Source organism: Sceloporus undulatus, chromosome 1, assembly GCF_019175285.1.
Source record: "Sceloporus undulatus isolate JIND9_A2432 ecotype Alabama chromosome 1, SceUnd_v1.1, whole genome shotgun sequence".
NCBI classification, from domain to species: domain Eukaryota; kingdom Metazoa; phylum Chordata; class Lepidosauria; order Squamata; family Phrynosomatidae; genus Sceloporus; species Sceloporus undulatus.
In genome coordinates, this window is record NC_056522.1 from 84,413,604 (window position 1) to 84,434,959 (window position 21,356).

The 21,356-nt window shown below is 39.8% G+C and overlaps 1 protein-coding gene across 1 annotated transcript in view; it reads left to right on the plus strand.

The window, feature by feature from the left end:
• Nucleotides 1–21,356, plus strand: part of SYNE1 (spectrin repeat containing nuclear envelope protein 1) — a 429,497-nt gene that overhangs the window by 382,603 nt on the left and 25,538 nt on the right. The window contains 6 exon segments of the mRNA XM_042446890.1: nucleotides 9,572–9,759; nucleotides 11,360–11,510; nucleotides 17,115–17,297; nucleotides 17,527–17,664; nucleotides 18,717–18,908; nucleotides 19,763–20,096. Of these exon segments, the coding sequence (XP_042302824.1) occupies nucleotides 9,572–9,759; nucleotides 11,360–11,510; nucleotides 17,115–17,297; nucleotides 17,527–17,664; nucleotides 18,717–18,908; nucleotides 19,763–20,096 (1,186 nt within the window).

Here is a 21,356-nt window from a genome sequence, read left to right on the forward strand (position 1 = left end):
TTTTCGTTCCGCGGCCGCTTTCGTAACCCGAAAAGCCTTCGTAAGCCGAAAACCCATAGGCGCTAATGGGGAAAAAAGCCGCGGCTCTGCCGCGGCTCCATTTAAAATAGCACCGGAGTTTTTTTGTAACCCGAAAAAACTTTCGTAACCCGAAACAATAAATCCCTATGGGATTTTTTCGTATCCTGAAAAATTCGTAACCTGGGTATTTCGTATCCCGAGGTACCACTGTATTGCATCTGTTCCAGTCTGCTTTTCCAAAGCAAAGTGTTCCCAGGATGCATGCAGAGGACTATGAGATTAACAGTGAAATACAGTCATGTCTGTTCAATCACCTATTATATTCAATAGGATTTAATCCTGGGTATGTATGGGATTGTAGTCCCACTTTTTAAAGAGCCTATAAACAAGGATGTAAAGAGTATTTGCAACTTTTTTCATCCTTGATGAGAAAATGTTCCTTGATACATTGAGACTCCATTGAGAAAAAAAGCCAACTGCTTCAAGGTCTTTCATATTTCAGACTGTTTTGGCTGTTATCAACACTTGTTCTTTGGGAGTGGGGACAAGAAACTATCAGGGTGTTAGCAGAAAGCTTACTTTGCATAAAAAAATCTGTACATGATCCAGGTCAGAATCTTCTATCACGGTGTATGTTAAATAACTTTACACATACTTAGTTATGTAGCACAAGACTAAGAACCTCTATTATTCATTTGCAAAACTGTGTAATGAGAAACTTACAATTACAAAAGTATCCTGATCGGCACTCCCTAGTCAGTGTCCCAATTCCTGATAGGACCAATGCAAACTGGTCCCAATGTGCATCGGTCCCAATTGTGTTGATCACTTCGCTAGCTCTCCTATGTGAGGCTCTTAACAGCAACTGCCCAATTCTAATTTCTGCAGAGATAAGCCCACTTATGAAAACATCAGTCCTCAACAGGATTCTGGTCCAAGCTTTTGCACAAAATCATATTTTTGTACATTGTTTTCATTTAAAAGTCTCAAAATATGGAATATTATTGAAAAATGCATCATTACACAGTCTTGCACTTGATATAGATTTTTATCCCTATAGCCAAAATGTATGGTATAGATTTGGACTGGAGTGTCCAAGAACAGTAACTACATGTCCTAGGCGATATAAAATGTCCTGTGAAAATGTTTACTGTAGAGATGCTTCTGATTTTGATAAGTGTTGAAGCATGTGTGTGTACACATATGGAGAGATCCACACAAAATACTTAATATATAACAAAGAAGATGTTTAATGACCTTTTTAAATGGAGATAATTCTTCATCTCAAGACATATCTATTACAAATCTTGCAAATTATAATGAGTCTGCAACTTTGTCCTTTTAAATACTTGCCACTAGCATTTCATTACAAAAGATTTTCTGAGTAGAACTCGGTACCATTTATTTTGTATGACTAAAAAATACAAACTGGCATTGAAACTGGAAGAACAACTGCTAGAAGTGCTGTGGCTAATGATGCACCTGGACTCAAGCCAAAAGGACATTCAGCTGTTTACAAGCTCAAAAATAAAAGCAAAGTTCAGAGCTGCACAGAATCATATTTTTGGAACACGTAATGTGAGAAACATGAATCAGGGAAGCTAGAGAGAGTAAAACAAGAAGAGGGTCCCAAACACCTTCCCTGCACAGCAATGGCAATGAGGGACCCCCATTTGATAGATCAATGGAATGAGGCTAGGGTCCCCTGCGGGTGGTGCTTCAAACTGTGATGCTGCATGGGGAGTGGGGCTATAGCCAACTTAAGGGGAGCCCTGACCATCCATGTGCCCTCTCTGTAAGGAAAGGGACTAGGCAGACACCTGTCCCTTTCTGTGGCAAGTAGTGGGGAGAATGTAAGAGTTTGGCGTACACCGTGGCACCCCCTTGTGGTGTAGGTAGATCTCTGGAACCACCTTTCTAGGGTTACCACGGCCCAGAGGTGGGGAAGGACTCGATGCTTGAGGTAGACCTGGGATTTTGGCCCCCACTCCTAAAGTTACATGGCTTGGGTGGGGGTGCCTGGGTCTGCCTTCCACCAGAGATCTGGCCTGGAGGGCAGTCCAGTCAAATGGACTGCTCCACGGGGGGGAAGGTGTTCTCGCCCAAGGGAAGGTAATGACACCAGGACCCAGTTGATCCCCAAACAGGTTGCTCCCCCCTCTTTGTGGTCTTCCAGGATATGGAAATGATTTAATTAGGTCAATAAAGTGGCCCATTACCACCCCAACCTGTTTGTCTGGTTTCATTATTCCATAGTGGAACATCAAATGGAGTGGATACACACTTCAATACTGTACAAGCTAAATTGGAAAGGAATGGGACATTTTGAGTCAGATAATTACACAATATATTACTCAGGAAATGAAAGGATAAGAAATGGGTGGCATTAATAGTGAGGAGAGAGGTATCAAAAGCAGTAATTCAAGACCTGATATAATGGAAGGTCTGAATGAATAATAATAATCTTCAGGGAAAACCCATCAATGTAACTTAATTCAAGTATATGCTCCAACTACAGTCAGATCTCCACATTGGAAGCTTCAGCTTTTGTGGATTTGTTTATTTCTGGATTTGATTAATATGTTCCCTTTAGGAATCAAGTCCTCCCGTGTGACTATATGGCCAACTTTCACTAGATGTTGCATTGAAGGACCTAGAGTTTCCTAGAGAGAACATTTCTTTAGACATTTGTAGGTCCTCCAGCAAAATTCTGTAGTCAATATCTGGTGGATGCTGACCATAGAGTTGTGCTGGAGGACCTAGAGAATCCTAGAGATGTTCTGTCAGGTTGAAAAAGATAGTTGGTTGTTGTTTTTATTTTATGGTGATCCTGTGTCCCTAACGCCAGCAAATTCAGATGGTCCACTGTAAAGAGGCAGAAAAAGAAACTGAAAGATGCTATGATACAGTCCGGGGAGAAATTGATCTCACATGAAAACAGGACTTGTTGTTAATAATAGGTTATTAGAATGCAAAAGTAGAAAGTAGCAGCCCTACAACAGAAAACAGAGCAGAATCAAACATTATAGGAAAAATTGGCCTACGATGAAGAAACGAAGCAGAAAAGTGACTGATTGAATTTTGTGAGGCAAAAGTTAGTTCACAACCAGAACATTCTTCTAGCAGCCCTACAGGCAACTGTATACATGGACATCACCTGATGGATAATATAGAAACCAAATAAACTACATAATCGGAATGAGAAAATGGAGAAGCTCCATTATATCTGCAAAGCCAAGACCAGGAGCAGATTGTGGCACAGACCATAAACTATCAATGTAAAAAATTAGCATGAAGCTGAAGAAGAACACTGAACTGAATGCCATCCCAAAATACAACCTGAAGAACATCTCCATAGAATTTAAAGACAGTGTAAAAATAGAGTTGCACTATTAAACCTGTCAGGGATGCTTTGATTGGGAGTTCCTGCATGGCAGGGGGTTGGACTGGATGGCCCTTGTGGTCTCTTCCAACTCTATGATTCTAGGAATGCAAAAAAGACATTATCAACAGCCAGAAAAAAAAGAGGAGCTTCAGTAGCAGATGAAACTCTTCAAGCAGTTAAGGACAGAAGAGAAGCAAAAGTAAAAAGTGACAGAAATAAGGTCAGAACCCTGCATGCAATTATTCAACAGCACAGAGAAAAGATGGACTGCTATTATAATCAATTCAGAGAAATAGAGAGAACAAAATCCTTTTCACAAAGATTTTCACAAAATCATTTTTACAAAATCCAAGAAATCAAAGAGAAATTGAAACCAACCTTGAGGGTACTTTACATCCAACAGGAGAACACATTAAATAACCAAGTCCACATAAAAAGATGATTGAAACAATATAGTGCAGAACAAGTTAAAGAAATTAAAGGATGACAGAGTCATTCAAGGAAGAACTATTTGAAGATGAATCTACATTTTTAAAAAGTGAAGTGGAAGGTGCACTCAAGACTCTGGCTAGAAATGAATCATCAGGAACAGATAGCATACCAATTGAACTGTTCATTTTCTATTTGTAACTAAAATATGTTGACAAATATGGAAAACAAAACAATGGCCCTCATACTAGAAACATTCAATATATATTCCACTACCCAAGACAAGGGCCACTAGGGTTTGCAGTAACTACAGGATTTTTGCATTGATCTTTCATGCAAACAAAGTGATGCTCTAAATTCTACAATGACTTTCACCTTATATGGAGCATGAAATGCCAGATGTTCAAGCTGAGATTGGGAAAGGAAGAGGCACTAGAGCTCATATTGCAAACATACATTGGATAATGGATCACATCAAAGAATTTTAGACAAAATTCAGGCTATTCTTTATAGATTATAGAGAAGCCTTTGATTCTGTACATCATGAAAAATTATGACTCACTCTTAAAGAGTATGCCACAACGTTTTATTATCCTGATGCATAATCTGTATTCAGGACAGAGGCTACCATCAAGCTAGAATATAAAGAAATTGAATGGTTTCTAATTGGCAAGGGGTGGTGGTGGACAAGGCTGCAGTTTATCAGTTTATGTGTTTAATTTATATGATGAACATATCTTACATAAAGCAGATTAAACTCTGAAGATTGATGTGTGAAAATTGGAGAAAGGAACCCCAACAATGTAAGATATGCAGATGACACCATACTACTAGGAGAAAATAGCAGACTTGGAATAATTACTAGAGAAGGGAAGAAAATGCAAAAGCGGGTTTACAGGTGAACATTTGTTTCTGATTTATGGTGACCCTAAGGCAAACCTATCACAGGGTTTCCTTGGCAAGTTTCTTCAGAGGGAGTTTGCCATTGACATCCTTTGAAGCTGAGAGAAGTGTGACTTGCCCATGGTCATCCCATGGGTTTCCATGACCAAGTAGAGATTGAAACCTTGATCTCCAGAATTATAGTCCAACTCTTAAACCGCTACAACTCATGGGCTGTTCAAATGATTTATATTATTTTGAAGAAGACAATGAAGACATTGAAATAGTTCAAGATTTTCCATATATTGCCTCAAGTCATTAGTCAAAATGGAAACTGCAATCAAGCAAGAAAAAGACTAGGACTTTGAAGGGCAGCTATGAAGGGAAGAGACAAGTTCCTGAACTAGAAAGATATATCATTGAATGCTAAAATTAGGATGATTCATGCCATCATATTTCCAATTTCTATGTATGCTTGTGAAAACTGGGCGGTGAGGGAAGCTGATAGGAAGAAAATCAAATCATTTGAACTGTAGTCCTGGAGAAGAATTCTACATATCTCATGAACTGCTAAAAAATAAATGGGTCCTAGGGCAAACCAAGACGAAACTCTCCCTAGAACCCTTTAGAAGACTAAATTGAAACTGTCATAGTTTGGTCATATCATGAAAAGACATGACTTCCTAGAGAAGACAATAATGCTTGGTGAGGTAGAATGCAAAAGGAAAAGGAAAAGATCCCATTCCAGATGGATAGGCTCAATCAAGGAAGCCATGGCCCTGAGTCTGCAAGACCTCAGCAGGACTGTTGATGATAGGATGATTTGGAGGTCACTCATTCATAAGGTCACCATAAGTCAACAGCAGTTAACAACAATGAACAAAGGTAAAATCCCATCATTCTGGGAGGCAGTGCCCTAAACAGCCAAATGTTAATTCTCACATGACTCAAACATGTGCAGACACAGTGTTATGCTGTATGGTTCATTTTAAAATGGTGCAAAAATAAAGCTATTCTTATTCAGTTTCTTTCTATGGTGGGTTACAGGCCGCCCCTTTGGGGCGGCCTGCAGCCGCTCCATTCAGGCACAGATTGGGGCCAGGGTAGCTACAGCGGCAGCCCAAAGGCCCCAATCTGGCATTTTTGGGGACCAGGGAGAAGCAGAAAAATGCTACTTCTCCCTGGTCATGAAAAGGGGTGTCCTTGGGGCTTCATGCCCCAGGACACCCCAGAAGCTACAGCCAGGACAGAAAGCCATTTGGTGGCTGCGGGAACAAGGCGCCTCCCAGAAGAAGCTCCGTTTCGGAGCTCCTTCCAGTGCCGCTTTTAGGCCACCACAAGTGGCCTGACGCAGCATGAACATATCACGCCCGTGCCGCATTGTTTGGATGGGGCACGCTCCCTAACCCTAATACTGGCGCCGGTACACTGATTTTTGGTGGTCTGTACCGTGCCTATCTTATTCAATCACCTTATATCTACATACCACCAACAATAGCTTTCATAGGGACTACCAATATATAGTGGGAACATAATGAGGGATGGGTTTACCCGCTTTCCTTCATGTTCTTTTATCACTCCATCATAATTTTATTTGTCCTAATTTTTTTAAAGGTTAAGATGAAGGATTTTGATTTTCCATTTATTGTACAGTGGGCCTGCTATATTGGCCAGTGAGCCATCCACAGTGACACACTTGTGGCTAGCTCTGCCCCATATAAGTCAATGGCGGTGAATGCACACAGCTGTGCTGATGCAAATGTATGCACAATGCCATTCATAGACTTACATGGATTTGAGATCCCAATATATTTTGTATGTTCAGGAGGGTAGAAACCAAACCCCCACCAGTACAGAAGGCCCAATATAATATAAAAAAAGATCAATGTCAATTATAAACACATTTTTTAATTGTTTGCTTATTGTGTAAAGATGATAACCTGGACTTTATTTGCATGTTCAAAGGGATCTTGTAACACCTTTAAAACTAACTGAAAGAAAGAAGTTAGTAGCATAAGGTTTTGTAGATTTGAGGTAGATTGAAATCTAAAAATTAATATCAAAGGTGTTACAAAATCCCTTTGCATACTGATCAAGAATAACACAGATATGTATTTGGATTTATTTGGATGTAAAAGGCAAGATGAGAACTTTAATGAACCATTTCCCCCCAGTAGAAGTATCAACTATACCAGTGTTAAGTACAGTGGTGCCTCGGGTTACGAAATTAATTCGTAACGCGGCCGCTTTCGTAACCCGAAAAGCCTTCGTAAGCCGAATTGCCATAGGCGCTAATGGGGAAAAGCCGCGATTCCGTGCGAAAAAGCCGAAAAAAGCACCAAAAGTTTTTTCGTAACCCGAAAAAACATTCGTAACCCGGAACAATGATTCCCTATGGGATTTTTTCGTATCCCGAAAATTTCGTAACCTGGGTATTTCGTATCCCGAGGTACCACTGTAATACACTTTACAAAAGCTCCAAAGAGTACAATCCTAGGATCTCTATAGCTTCCATTGCTGAAAATACACAGACTTTTGTTAGTATAGATTCCAACATTTTGACAGGGTTTAATTCTGTCCCCAGTTTTTTCATGGGATATATTTCAGCCCCAATATCATTTTTAAAATCCTATCAGAGTATAAATCTGTCCTAACATATTATTTAAAACAAGGGATTCTCAGAAACTTGTTGCATCATAGTTCATCCAAGCAGTACATTCTTTGCATTTTCCATATTGCAGAATAGTAAATACTACATTTTATGGCCATGATCCAGAGACTTTAGTGTACAGCAGCTTTTCCATTATCTGTGAGGAAACATACTGCATGTGCATGAGCACTTCTCATTGTGTGTTCATATATTCTGATAGTTAGCCTTTCATAAAAGAGAGTGCTCCTCTTATTTTCCAATTGGCTATCCCACAACATGAAATTAAGTGAAGAGGGAAAAGGAGATAGCTTGGAAAACAACAATGTTGACATTGTGGCAGACGCTTTGGAAAATTTAAGAAGAAAAATGTTACTGTGGGTAGCTTTTGTACATCAGGGTCCTGTAGCACCTCAGATCAAAAAAATGGATGCCTGTAATCTGTCATTAGTTACGGTTGACAAGTTTCTGATTTAATGCCTGGGGATTCTCACTGATATGAGGTGTGTATTTCCATTGATTTAGCTTATATCAAAGTTCTTGCTTAGGTTTACTCTAGTAGATACCTTTCCTGCTATAAATATAACCATGTGACACACACACACACACACACACGTTAGGGATGTCAGTGCTTGATTATTCCATCCTCACATGCAAGGAAAATTTTAATTGCAGTTTTCTCCTTGCTGCAACAGAAAACAATTATTTCTCCACAGTCGTTATATGCCTTCTTTTCCAACTTATGGTGGCCCTAAGGCAGTGATTCCCAACTTTTGGTCCCCCAAGTGCTTTGGACTTCAAGTCCCAGAGAGCGCAGCCAACTTGACAAACAATCAGGAATTCTCGGAGCTGAAGTCCAAAACATCTGGAGGACAAAAGTTTGGGAACCATTGCCCTAATGCAGATCTTTCAGTGGGAAGCAAGGGAGAGCAGAGTTTGGCAAACTATGTTCAGGGGGGGGGGGGGTTGTCTTTGCCTACTTGTGAGGCTGTGAGTGTGATTTGCCCAAAATCACCCAGTGGATTTCTGTGGCTGAGCAGAGATTTAAACCCTGTTCTCCAGAGCATAGTCCAGTGCTCAAACCACTATATCACACATTGGTTCTCTTTCTCTACAATATCCTCTTATTTAGACATTCCAAAGTATTGCAGAGAGATTCTAAACATGTTTTCTGCACAGGAAACCTTTTTTTTTTTTTTTTGGTAGAAAATTAATGGGCTTTTTGCAAACAACTACCTCCCTTTCTCCCCAGAATAATCCCTCCCTAATACTTTTAGATATACAAATACTTGAGGAAATTGCAGAAAATTCTTTCAAGTTGATTTTTTTTCTGATAGGGGTACTTACAGACGCTCCCTAACCCTAGCACATACTCCGTACGTCAAAATGGCGGCACCCTGTACAGATAGGCGTTGCCATTTTGATGTGATGGCCGTGCCGCGTCTAAATGGCATGGCACATCCGTGACATGCTCGTGCCACTACAGGGCGCATAGGGCGCCCTATTTGCAGCACCAGAAAAAACTCCGAAATGGAGCTCCTTCCTGGAGAGTGCCTCATTCCCGCAACCACCAAATGGCTGCGGGAACGAAGCTGAGGGGAAAGGGGCCGAGCGGCCCCTTTCTCTCCTGGCAGCGGCTCCCTGGGGTGTTCTGGGGCATGAAGCCCCAAGGACACTCCTTTCCAGGCCAGGGGGAAGCAGCATTTGCCGCTTCCCCGAGGCCTGGAAAAGCGGCAGATCGGGGCCTCTGAGGCTGCCATTGTGGCTGCTCAGGCCCCGATCTGGCAGGGAAAGGGATGGTCTGTATCCCGCCATACTCCACAGATAACTATAATAGTGTTTTCAATGCAGGTCAAAAAGTCATTTCCTTCTTTTTTAAGCAAAAAGCTCCTTGCTGTCATAAGCAGAACATAAGCCATTTAATTGTTTAGATGAATATTTGCATTTATGTGCTGAGAGTTACTGCTGTCCACAGTGGCATGTGCTTTAATGGTACAGTGTTTCTTTTTTCCATATATATATATATATATATATCCCCTAAGCATTCACGAAATTGGCAATTACTTATTGAAAGTTTTGAAATTTCTCCCCACTTACCTCTTTTCCTATCCTCTCTATGCCAAGCTTGTCCTGCTTGTTCACGCTGCATATTTCCAATAAACCCCTGTTTGTTTAAGATGTTTACAAATTCATCTATTGATCTACAGGAGCTGCAAAGAGACATAGAAAAGCACAGCACTGGAGTTGCATCTGTCCTCAACCTTTGTGAAGTCCTTCTCCATGACTGCGATGCTTGTGCAACTGAAACAGAATGTGACTCCATCCAACAGGCCACACGAAACCTGGACCGAAGATGGCGGAACATCTGTGCCATGTCAATGGAAAGACGGCTCAAGTAAGCACTCAGCCAAGTAACTCTTCACATTATTCCCCAGATTTCTCCAAATGGAATGGAAATCTTGTCAGTTTTGCAATATTTATTAAAATGCTAATTCATCTTGGTATAAAACCTGTGGTCACATCTATGAAGACTGGTCCATTGAGCTGTGTGAAGCTTTTGTTTAGGTCAATGAACAGCATAAGCTGATTTTCATTTAGAGATGCAAACTTCTGTATTTCCCTTTTAGAAAAGGCTGTAGTTAAGAGGAAAATTTCCTGTTTTGCATGCTAAAGTTTGCAGGTTCATTCCACACTATCTCCTAAGTGTGCTGAAAATGATCCTTAGCTAAACCCATCTGAAGAAGTAGACCTCGGCACATTACAGACTGCCTGAAAGTGGCGGTCTGCTGCCGCCGCCATTAGCAGCGCCGAGGAGCCCCAGCAGCCAAACCGTGAGGCTCCCCGGCACCGCAAAAAAGAAGTGCCAACATGGCGCTTCTTGTTGCGGTGCGCTAATGATGCCGCAAGGTGCCAATGGCGCACTCACGGTGTCATTAGCACCGTGCAACGTGCAGGCGCTAAGCGTCCACTACATCAAGATGGCGGCGCCCATGTAGAACAGGCACCGCTATTTTGTACATCCCCAGGACATACTAGGGTTAGGGGTGTGCGTAAAGCATGCCCTTTCCTAACCCTAGTACATCCTGGGGACGTACTTTACGCCCGTGTGGATCGGGTCCTAGTCTATGAAACTTTATGTTGCAACTTCTTTTGCTCAGTTAATCTCAAAGGTGCTACAAGATCCTTTTATATACTTCATTTCTATTGTTCATTTTATTGTACAGTGGCCTGCCATGTTGACAGGTGAGCTATCTGCAGTGAACCACCTGCGGCTAGACCTGCCTCATGGAGAGTCATCAGTGTAGACAGTACTGAGATAAACAGACCAGTGATTTGACTCAGCATAAAACATCTTATAATCACACTGAAATGATTTTGTGGTTTTTTTTAATCCATGGATCCGGACAGTAATTTTTCAAATTTTAATTACTAACTTACATTTTGATGATGTGTGACCTCACATTTCGTTACTGCATCATGATAGATACACTTCCTAATTTGCTAGTATAATATTTAACATACATAAGATGGAAAACTTCTTTTGTCCCTTAAATTCAACACTCTGTTGACATGCTGAGATATTCATCTTTTTTGTATTAGGAAATCATGCTAGAGCAGCTGCAGTTTGTATAAAGAAGTCTGCATTTCTGGACCTCTTCTGCTCAGTACTTGGTTTACAGTGTACTTACAATGAGCTCAAAATAAGGCTTTATATGACTTCCAAATGAGAAATTGCAGTGCATAAAAAGGAAAAAATAACAACCCACAGCTGTCTTATCACAACTCAGGCTGGATTTAGCCAGTAATTTATATTGCTTGTAAATCAAAGTTACTGTCACTCTTTGGTTAAAAGCCAGTTATTGTTCAATGAAACTGTTATTTGCTTGGACATGCTTAAATGTGCAGCATCATTTTTCTATTGCAGCTGGTGAACTGGATGAGGAACCCAAAATTATTTAAGGGGAATCTCACCATATCCTTATTTTCTCTTCCAGAATTGAAGAAACATGGCGACTGTGGCAAAAGTTCTTGGATGATTATTCTCGATTTGAAGATTGGCTGAAAATTTCTGAAAAGACTGCTGCTTTCCCTAGTTCTTCTGGTGTACTATACACAGTTGCTAAGGAAGAACTAAAGAAATTTGAGGTGACTTGCTATATTTAAAATACTATCTCTTCTGATCCTATTATCGCAGTGATCTTGTTCCCGCCGTGTCAGAGGACACACTACTTAATAGGGAGAATCTTTATAAATAAGAATCATTAGAAATTAGACTGTTTCATGAGAATTAATTTGCTAATGGAAAAAGGTAAATGCTATCAGATCAATTTTGAAGTTTCTAAAACCTTCACATGAAATGGCCAGATTCTTATATAATGCTCTATTATAGTTTAGAATTATATGAGCAACACTTATCCTTGTGTGCTCTCCCCCTACCTCCTCCAGTGGAAGGAGAGGAAGAAAGAAATTAGAAACCCCCAATTCCATTCTTAACTAACTGGTTACGTCTTTAGAAAAAAATGTTTCTAGTATAATTATGGTTTAGGGACACAAGCCAATTTGAAACCATTGTTAATTATCCTAACTTGTCTTTCTAAACTGCATTTGATGCTAACTGCAGTTCTTGGTTAAGCCATAATGGGTGAATTTGTTTGATATACACAAAAGACAGGCACCCCAGCTTGCTGTGAGTGAATATTCATGTGCATGATGCTCAATCACTCCTGCTTAGAATAGGAACAGCCAAGCTCTCTTTTCAGTTTACTGCAGGTGCGATCGGCCTGTGGTCTTCCAGATGTTGGCCAGCAGTTGCCATAATGCCTCATCACTGGCTATGGTGGGTAGAGCTGATGAAAATTGCAGTCCAACAACATCTGGAAGGCCACAAAATGCCCACCTTTGGTTTATTGCATCATCTGGCAATTCCCAACAAACCATAGAAAGAATACAAGATTTGCTCTTTGATTATTTATTTGGTACATAGGGAGTGAATAACTAGAGAAGAGAAGTTACTAGCAGCCAGGTAACACAATAAACAAACTTCAGGATGAAGGTCCATGGTTTATTTAGATGGGAGCAGGACTAACAGGGCAGTATGCCCTATGGATCCATAGCTTACCATGACCCAATTAATCATTGCTGTGAGTTCAGAATGGAAACAGGACCTGGTCCTGTCTTATGGCTGTGTGGGTGAACATGTGGAGGAAGCAGACCAAGACGTGTCTTGCACATGTAGTAATTAACTATGTTTTAGCATTATGTGCAATTCCAGCTGAAATTTGCAATCAACTACACCATGGTTTAGAGGAGAATAAATAAGTCTTGTGCTTCCACATGCACCAGTTAGAACCAATTAGTTACTGCATCATTTAGGTAAATCATAGATTGCCATTACACTGGAATCAGGAAAACAATTGTTTGTACTTACTCTTCAGATCAGGACCACAAATTAACTTTAAACTATAGTTTCCAATTCTGATTTGGAAAGTTAAAATAAGATAACTTGCTAGCTTTGATGAAAAGGCTGAGTAGGAATGGTCTGAACTAGAACTAGAGTTTAGGAATGGTCTGAATTGGGTGGCTCTCCAAATGTTTTTGAAGTGCAGTTTGCGTCAAACCTTAACATTAACTTTGTTGGCTAGGATTAATTAGAGTAGAAGGCAATAATATTTGGAGGATCACTCATCCCCCCCATGCTCAGTTTAGAGGATTGCAAACATTACATGGAAACCAATCTTATTAATATTCTGGCATATGATATTGTAAACTGTTCTAGATCTGAAAAGATCCTTAATGCTTTTTGCTTTGCCTTTTCTGACTTTTTAAATTTGAAAACCTCTTGTATCCTTTTTCTCTTCCCATTCCAGTTCTTTTCAAATTGTGGCCAACCTAATAGGACTTGGTCTCACAAATACTATTATGTATGCATGAGTAGGTTCTCATGATTGAACAATCCATTTCTCTGGAGGAGTAAAAAATTAGACCTTTCTGTCCTTTTATTGCATCTACTCTTAACTCACTGCAAATACTGAGTATTTAATGAGTTCTGCTAAATTAAACTCTATCGAACATATTTTAGTATCTTCTTATTACTAAAGCGTAGACTTGTTTCCTTCTGTGGATTCTCACTCTAACTTTTGTTTCATTATCTTTTATCGTGAATACCAGTTGAAACAATATTTGCAAATGTTCTTGTACTCTATGAGAAGAAGTTTCTTGACATATTCAGATACCCCATGAAAGAAACTTTCAACCACCATGAAAATCAATTAGACTGCCCTCCCCTCCTTTTTTTTCATTATAGAAAATGTAGAGGCATGAAACAAAGGATGTAAAAAACATAGCAAAGAAAAATGATGCTAAAGAACTTTAAAAATTCTGGCAGTCATAACTGTGCTCATCCTAAAGGCCCGTTCCGCATGGGCCTTTGCGCCGCCCCCGTCATGTGCTAGGGGTTGGCTGAGGACCTAGTGTCCATACCGGCCTCACCCCTAGCACGTGACAGGGGTGTAAAAATGGCGGCGCCCTATACACACGGGTGTGGCCATTTTTACGTGCCGGACGCTTAGAATCTGCACGTCCCCCTTGCCTTGTGACATCACGAGTGTGCCATTTGCGCACTCATGCATCGCAAGCGCAGTGCGAAAAGAAGCCGCTTTTTGTGGCTTCTTTTTCCGCCTCCGGGAAGCCTCCCCATTTGGAGGCTGCAGCTTCCTGGCGGCGAAAATGGAGGCGGTGGCAAACTACCACTTTCAGGCAGTCTGTAACGCGCCAAAGTTTGGATGGATGAGGAGGGAGCTATAGCAAATGGTGGCTTTGAGAGGTAGGGGGTGAGCCAACCAAGCATAGGCAGGGCTAAGAAAATGAATACATGTCTACTCTCTCAGCATTTCTTTGAGGGGAAGCTCCAATGAGCCACCATCACTGCTGGCTCTATTTTCCCACACAAGCATTCAGAAAGGCCAGACGCTGCAGTGAAGAGAGTAGAGGGGGTCAGTGCTTCTTTTAGATTCCCCCAGGGTCAATTAAGTTCTTGCCTTTAGCCACTCAGAGAAGGGGATGGTTCCTTTTTTAAAATAAGAGTTAAGGTACAGTATTTGCATTGATACATGGATAAGTTGACCCAGATAGTTTTGTCAATTTTTTGTCTAAAGTATCTAGACTTATGCACAAGTATATACAGTATGTGAAGATGTATAGTGCTAATCCTTACTGTTTCAAGTGGCTTTCTTTTTATCTATCCACAGTCTGAAAGTGTAATTATTGCAGATGAAGGAGTGTCCTTATTAATAAAGTTCTCCACAAATAATTTTAACTTAGAACTTCTTTACTGTTTCTATTTTCAACTACAAATATTAGAGTAAAAACCAGAGGGAAAGAAGTCAAATTCCTTTAACAGATATATAGATGTGAGAAAAATTTAACAGGAACAGACATGAGAAAAGCTGCACATCTTAAAATTTCATTTATCCAGTTTTTAAAGCTTCCAGAATCTTTCCTTATTTGCATTTGGTCATATTCCAAGGATTTTGTTAAAAAGTTGTAGTGGTAATAATGTGATTCAAATGTTCTCACTCACAAATGCCATTTTAGAGTAGTTGACCAGAGATTAAATGAGGCTGGTCATGTCAGTACAGAAACCCATTATGTTTAAGATAGCAGTAAGAACTTGAAAATATGTGCAGCTGTCCTTTTTCTGTACAAAAGTTATTAACAGGTGAAAAACAACTGTGACTGAATGAACATAAGGGCTGTCTGTTCTAAGTGACCAGTATGTTTTATAAAGTTAGAAACAGGTGCATTTTTTTTCTGTGGAGAAACTACTTCTGCTGGCTTTGGAAGTCTGCTTACAGATTTCAGTGCAGCTGGAGGGAATCTCTTTCTTTCATACCTACCTACAAGCAATTCTAACTGACATTTAAATTAGATTGCTCATTTGTAAGAAGAATGCTACAGGGATTTTTGCTGCTTCAAATCACACAGTGCTCTTTTGTCCTTGACTACAGTATTGATGCACAACTGCCTATTTTCATTTTAATTACCAGAATGATCAAAACAAATAAGAGCAAAAACAATATGTTGTTGCTTCACCCTAAAATGTGACACTGTCTGTAGGTTGCTTTGTTTTGTGAAATGTGGTGGTTCAAGGCTGTTACAAAGTAGTTCCAATATTACTGATTTTCCCCAGTGCATGTATACTTCTATAATTTCTTTGTTTCATATCTTTAATGTGTGGCTCTATATGAGCTGTAGTTTGTATGCTTTATTTATTGATACTTTGGTAATGTATTATAGGAAATATACTCTGTTATTTTTATTTGCATAATGTCCCCAATAGATTAGATTGATATGCAATCCAACTTTAAACATTTTTGTACCAGCTTATGTGTTATGATCATCAGATAGCTGTAATAGTAGCATAATTGCTCTGATTCTTGTTCAGTGGAATGTCCTTGCTGCAGGTTTTCATTAACTGTATCCTTAACATCAATGTGCAATTGAAGACAGTAGTAGGTATGCCACAAAAATTAATGCAGAGAAAGTAGATTCAAACAACGCAGTGAATAACACCAGCATACAAGGAAATGTGGAGGAAATTGTTATTTTCCAGGATTTTTAGCTGATTTTAAGTAGTGAAAAGTCCCTTCCCAATTCATAACATACTATATTACTGCACTGCACCCTTACAGCGCTATTCCTCCACTTTGACTTCCTCCTGTTGCATTCTGGGATTTACAGTTTAAGGAGGGGCATTTAGAATTCTTAGCCAGAGAATTCTTAGGCCTCACTGAACTACAAGCTTCTGAATGCCACAGGAGGCAGCCAGAGCAGTAAATGTGGAATAGCAGCACTATAAGAGTGTAGTGTGCTAATGTGGGTGGTTAATGTATTACATTAACAGAACCCATGTCCTGAATCTGGGGCTACAGCTAGTATTCTATAGATGAGTACAATCCTAACTCAAATATGTGGGGGCATGGAAAGTCCTTCCCTGTCAGCAGAGATGCTCTTCTGTCAGCAACAACCTTTTCTGCCGGCTGATTACAGATAGAGTAGTCTACAAGCAGAATTACTCTTCTGACTCTGATCTGCCAGCAGAAGAGTCAAAAAGGGAGTGGAGAAGAACTTGGAAGAGGGAAGAGCTTGGTTATACCGGATCCAAACCTACTCTAGCCCAGGGGCACAGCCACAATTCTGGTACAAAGTTTGGGCAAAGGATGAGTGATCCTAAACAATTACCAACAATCCTATGCAGGATGGGTCTGGATTCAAAATAGGTGAAGATGCTACACATAAAGCTGGTAAATGGAATGACTCCATATGGCAGTGCCATTTTTAGTGACATTCCACTGTAATAAGGTAATTCTATATTCACTGAAAGAAAGTTTGAATAGACTTTGAATACAGTATTGCAGCCTCAAATGAGAGTCACTGATATTCCCTCTTTTTATGCCCACGTAAATGTTTTGTTAATAGTTTTTTGTGGGTTTTTTTGGGCTATGTGGCCATGTTCTACAAGAGTTTATTCCTGCCATTTTGCCAGCATCTGTGACTGGCATCTTCAGAGAATGCTAACCTGGAAGAGAGTGGGTATATATACTGTGTGACCCTGGGTTTTGATGATAATTTTGAGCTTCAAAGATTTTTCTTGTGTAGAACTACCACCAATTAAGTGGTGGGGATTTAAACCATAGCTTATTAGAAAAACCAGTGCTCTGATAGACTGTTTTGTTGTTTCTGTTTTTTAAGGCTTTTCAGAGACAAGTGCATGAAAGCCTGACTCAGTTGGAACTGATTAACAAGCAGTACCGTCGCTTGGCTCGGGAAAACCGCACTGATTCTGCTTGCAGCCTGAAACAGATGGTCCATGAAGGAAATCAGAGATGGGACAATTTGCAAAAACGAGTGACTTCCATCCTCCGCAGACTTAAAGTATTTCTTCTTTTGAAGTTCATTCCTTTTGGTGGTATATCAATATAGGGAAGGGAAAGTGTATGTATGTATAGCTTGAGCACATCACAATCTTCCCTATGACCTTTTAAGTTTTGTTTGTTCATTTCTTGTTTTATCTTGTTTCCTTTATAAATTCTGTTTGAAATGGCAAAGCTTTAAACTCCAGGCACTTTAGTCAATAACTGTACCTTATTTTCTTTTTTTTTAGCATTTCATTGGCCAGCGTGAAGAGTTTGAGACAGCACGTGACAACATTTTGGTCTGGCTAACAGAGATGGACCTACAGTTGACCAATATTGAACACTTCTCTGAATGTGATGTTCAAGCAAAAATAAAACAACTCAAGGTATGAAGACATAACCTGAAGCAACACAATAACATAAAGCAACAGTGCTTAATATTGTAATGATTATTATTAAATATGTTTCTTTACTGAATATTTCATAAGCATAAAACATTAAACAGGATACATTATACACTATAAGCATGGATCCACACCACCTTTATCTTCCTGCCAAGCTAGTAAGTAGTGTTTTAACATGTATTCACATAGATGGTGTATGAAAACTGGAACTTCTTGACATAACATATTTAGAGAAGAGAGTGCCCAGTGCTAAATTCAGTAGCAAAGGAAAAGTTACAGATGTGTAATGCCAACCTCCCAAATTATTCAGATGTCTTTCCTGAAATGCCTCACACCTTCCCTAAAGCATGTCTTGTGACCAGAGAGAGGTTATATATGAAGCATCCTACTCCTGTGAATTTGAGTTTTTCTTTGTGGACTTACACAGAATGGCAGGTCTGGTCATGCCACCTGTGAAGTCTTGTGGAAGACATGATTGGCTTTCAAGAAGTTTGTCCTCATCCATTGCTTTCTCCCTTGTACCCAGTCTACTAACTGCTTTCATCCCAGCTAAAATTTTACACATATACATATATGTGTGTACACTAACATGGACGCGGTGGTTCAGCAATTAAGACACTGACTTGATGATTGCAAGGTTTTCAGTTCGAGGCCCAATTGCAATGTGATGAGTGAGTTCACATCAGTGGTCCCAACTTCTCCCCCTGAATTATTCAGAATACAAAGCAGAACCTTTACATGAAGTGAAATCTTCATCAAATAACATAACAGATTAGGAAAGCACAATCTGGATATATATTTTATAGGAATCTTCAATAGCTGCTGATACTATGAGGGAATGACCTGAGAAAATTCAAGTTCCACCATATCTTTTCTTTGGCCACTGGAAATTGTAGTCCACAGCAGGAATGTACTCTAAGTTGTTCATGTTGCAAATCTTCACTAAACAAAACATACGGTATTTTGTAAATTCACCTGATAGTATACGTTGCACACTTTTTTTAAAAATAAAGAATTGCATCTCTGCGTTGCAGGCCTTTCAGCAGGAGATCTCACTGAACAACAACAAAATTGAGCAGATCATTGCCCAAGGTGAGCAACTGATAGAAAAAAGTGAACCCCTGGATGCAGCTGTCATTGAAGAAGAACTGGACGAGCTCCGACGATACTGCCAGGAGGTCTTTGGCCGGGTGGAACGGTATCATAAAAAATTAATCCGTCTCCCTGTACGTATAATTTGTAAACATAATTATTTGCCATTATATTGTTATTGCAAGATAATATTTCTCCATAGGCCACTGCTTAGAAATGCTAAAGCTAAGGTCTGATCAGAATAAAATCTATTGATCAGAATAAAATCTGATTTCTAGTCTCTACCTCTGAAGGCTGCCATTCAGATGTTTTGAACTACAGATCCTATCAACAGAGAGTATGGCCAATAGTGAGGGGTTGTGGAAGAAATCTGTAGTCCAAAACATCTGGAGAACACAGTCTTGCCCATCCCTGATCTAGACTAAGTGGCAAACATATAACAGCATGAAATTGTAAGATAAGAGTTACAAAATCTCTCTTGAATTACATATTGATTACCATAGAACCTTCATTGTAAATACATTGTGTATTTACATATACACAAGTGTTATTCTTTTAAGTCTTCAGATGGAATATGCAAAAGAGAATTACAGAAAAAAAGGTTTGGAAACCAAACTACAACAACCTAATGGGAGAATGCTGATTTTTCAGAAGATGAAAGGAAAGAAGCTAGTACTGGTCCAAATTAATATCTTTTTATATTTACTCTAATTCCATTTCAAAATCTTGCCTGGCGGGAGATAGCATCTGTTGGACAGCAACAAATACCTGATAGGCAACCAGTGACAAGTATTAAGGATTTAAGATGTGGTTATATTTAGCTACTTTTACTAATGTTATCTGCTTTTTTCAATAAAAGCAAACACAAAACCAGCAAAGAAAGAAGCAACACTGGAGTCTGAATGTTACACAGTGACATTTGACCTAGCAAGAACTAGTATAGTCCACTGAGAATAGTATTAATTGACTCTTTAATGTTGCCTTCTAGCTCACAGATGATGAACATGACCTCTCTGATCGTGAAGTGGATTTGGATGAATCAGCAGATCTTTCAGACACACACTGGCATGACAAGTCTGCAGACAGTGTTCTTTCCCCTCACCCTTCCTCCAACCTTTCACTGTCCCTTCCCCAGCCACTTCGAAGTGAAAGGTCAGGCCGGGATACTCCTGCTAGTGTAGATTCCATCCCCTTGGAATGGGATCATGACTATGACTTGAGCCGTGACCTGGAAACAGCAGTGGCAAGAGCATTGCACTCTGAGGAAGAAGAAGGCCAGGAAGACAAAGAGTTCTATCTCAGAGGAGCAGCTAGTCTGGCAGGTATAATCAGTCACCAGTCTTATATCCTTTTGGGTGTTCCTTCAGAGATGTTCTTAAGTAAGATGTGGTATTTTCAGATTTCTGGAAATCTTTCTAAGATTAACTTTAGCCTCCTGGTGCTTTGCAGTAAGGTCACAGATTTCAGGGCCAGTTCTGACTTTTGATATTTTTAATAATATTCATTGACTTAAAAAGAAGGAGCTATCAAAGAATGTGCAGCTGGGATTGATTTGACGACACTATCTAATTTGTTTATGTGGTAATAGGATAACAGAGAAAAATGGATAAAGACATAGATGTATTGTATGCATGTGTGCGTTATGTTAACTTACTTTTCCTAATATGTTGTTGTTGTTGTTGTGTGATAGTATGTCACTTGCCCAAGGTCACCCAGTGGCTTAAATGGCCAACTGGGGAATCGAACTCTGGTCTCCAAAATCATAGTCCAACTCTCAAACCACTATGCCACGTTGGCTCTCTTTCTTTAATATGACAGGCAGCCAATGTCATGGGTTAAATCTAGTTGTTAGTCCTAGTTACAATAGACTTAAAAGAATGAACGGGTCATGTTAAGTCAGCACTTACTTAAATCACATGGATTCCATGTGTCTGCACTACCTGGGATTGACAGTTAACACAGTCCATGGATTAGTGTGTCCATCCTTATAATGAAACCACCATCCCTAGTCTCTTACTGGTTTATTGGATTTAGCTTCCTCCTAACATAAGGTAACACAATGGATTTTCCCATTCCTCTTCTTCCCACCCCACTCTATGCTCTTCACAAATCTGCTCCCCAACTCACCAGAGAGCACTGGGTGTGATAACAAGTGTGGAAAGAGGACATGTGTTCTGCCAAAAGTTTCCATTTCAGTGGTGGGCTTTGGATACAGTCCATCGATTACAATACATCTGATTTGTTTGGATTCTCAGATCTTTCTCATGGAACGCTCAAGCATTCTATGCTTGATTTAGGTTCTCTTTTTTAAAAAGTAATGTATGAATTAAAGTGTTCCTGGTTGTTTATTCCTTTCCTGGGAAATCCCCCAGGAAAGAGCCTGAAGGAATTTGTGATAAGCAGTCAATTCTGGTTATGTTTTATTTTTGCAGATATAGTGATTCCTGAGAGCCCTGAGACCTATGTAAAACTTACTGAAAATGTTATTAGAAATACTTATGGTAGGCATTAAAAAGCCTAAACCTACAGCAGTACCTTCATAGCACAACTGATAACTTACTCACTGCTTAACTCACCTACTC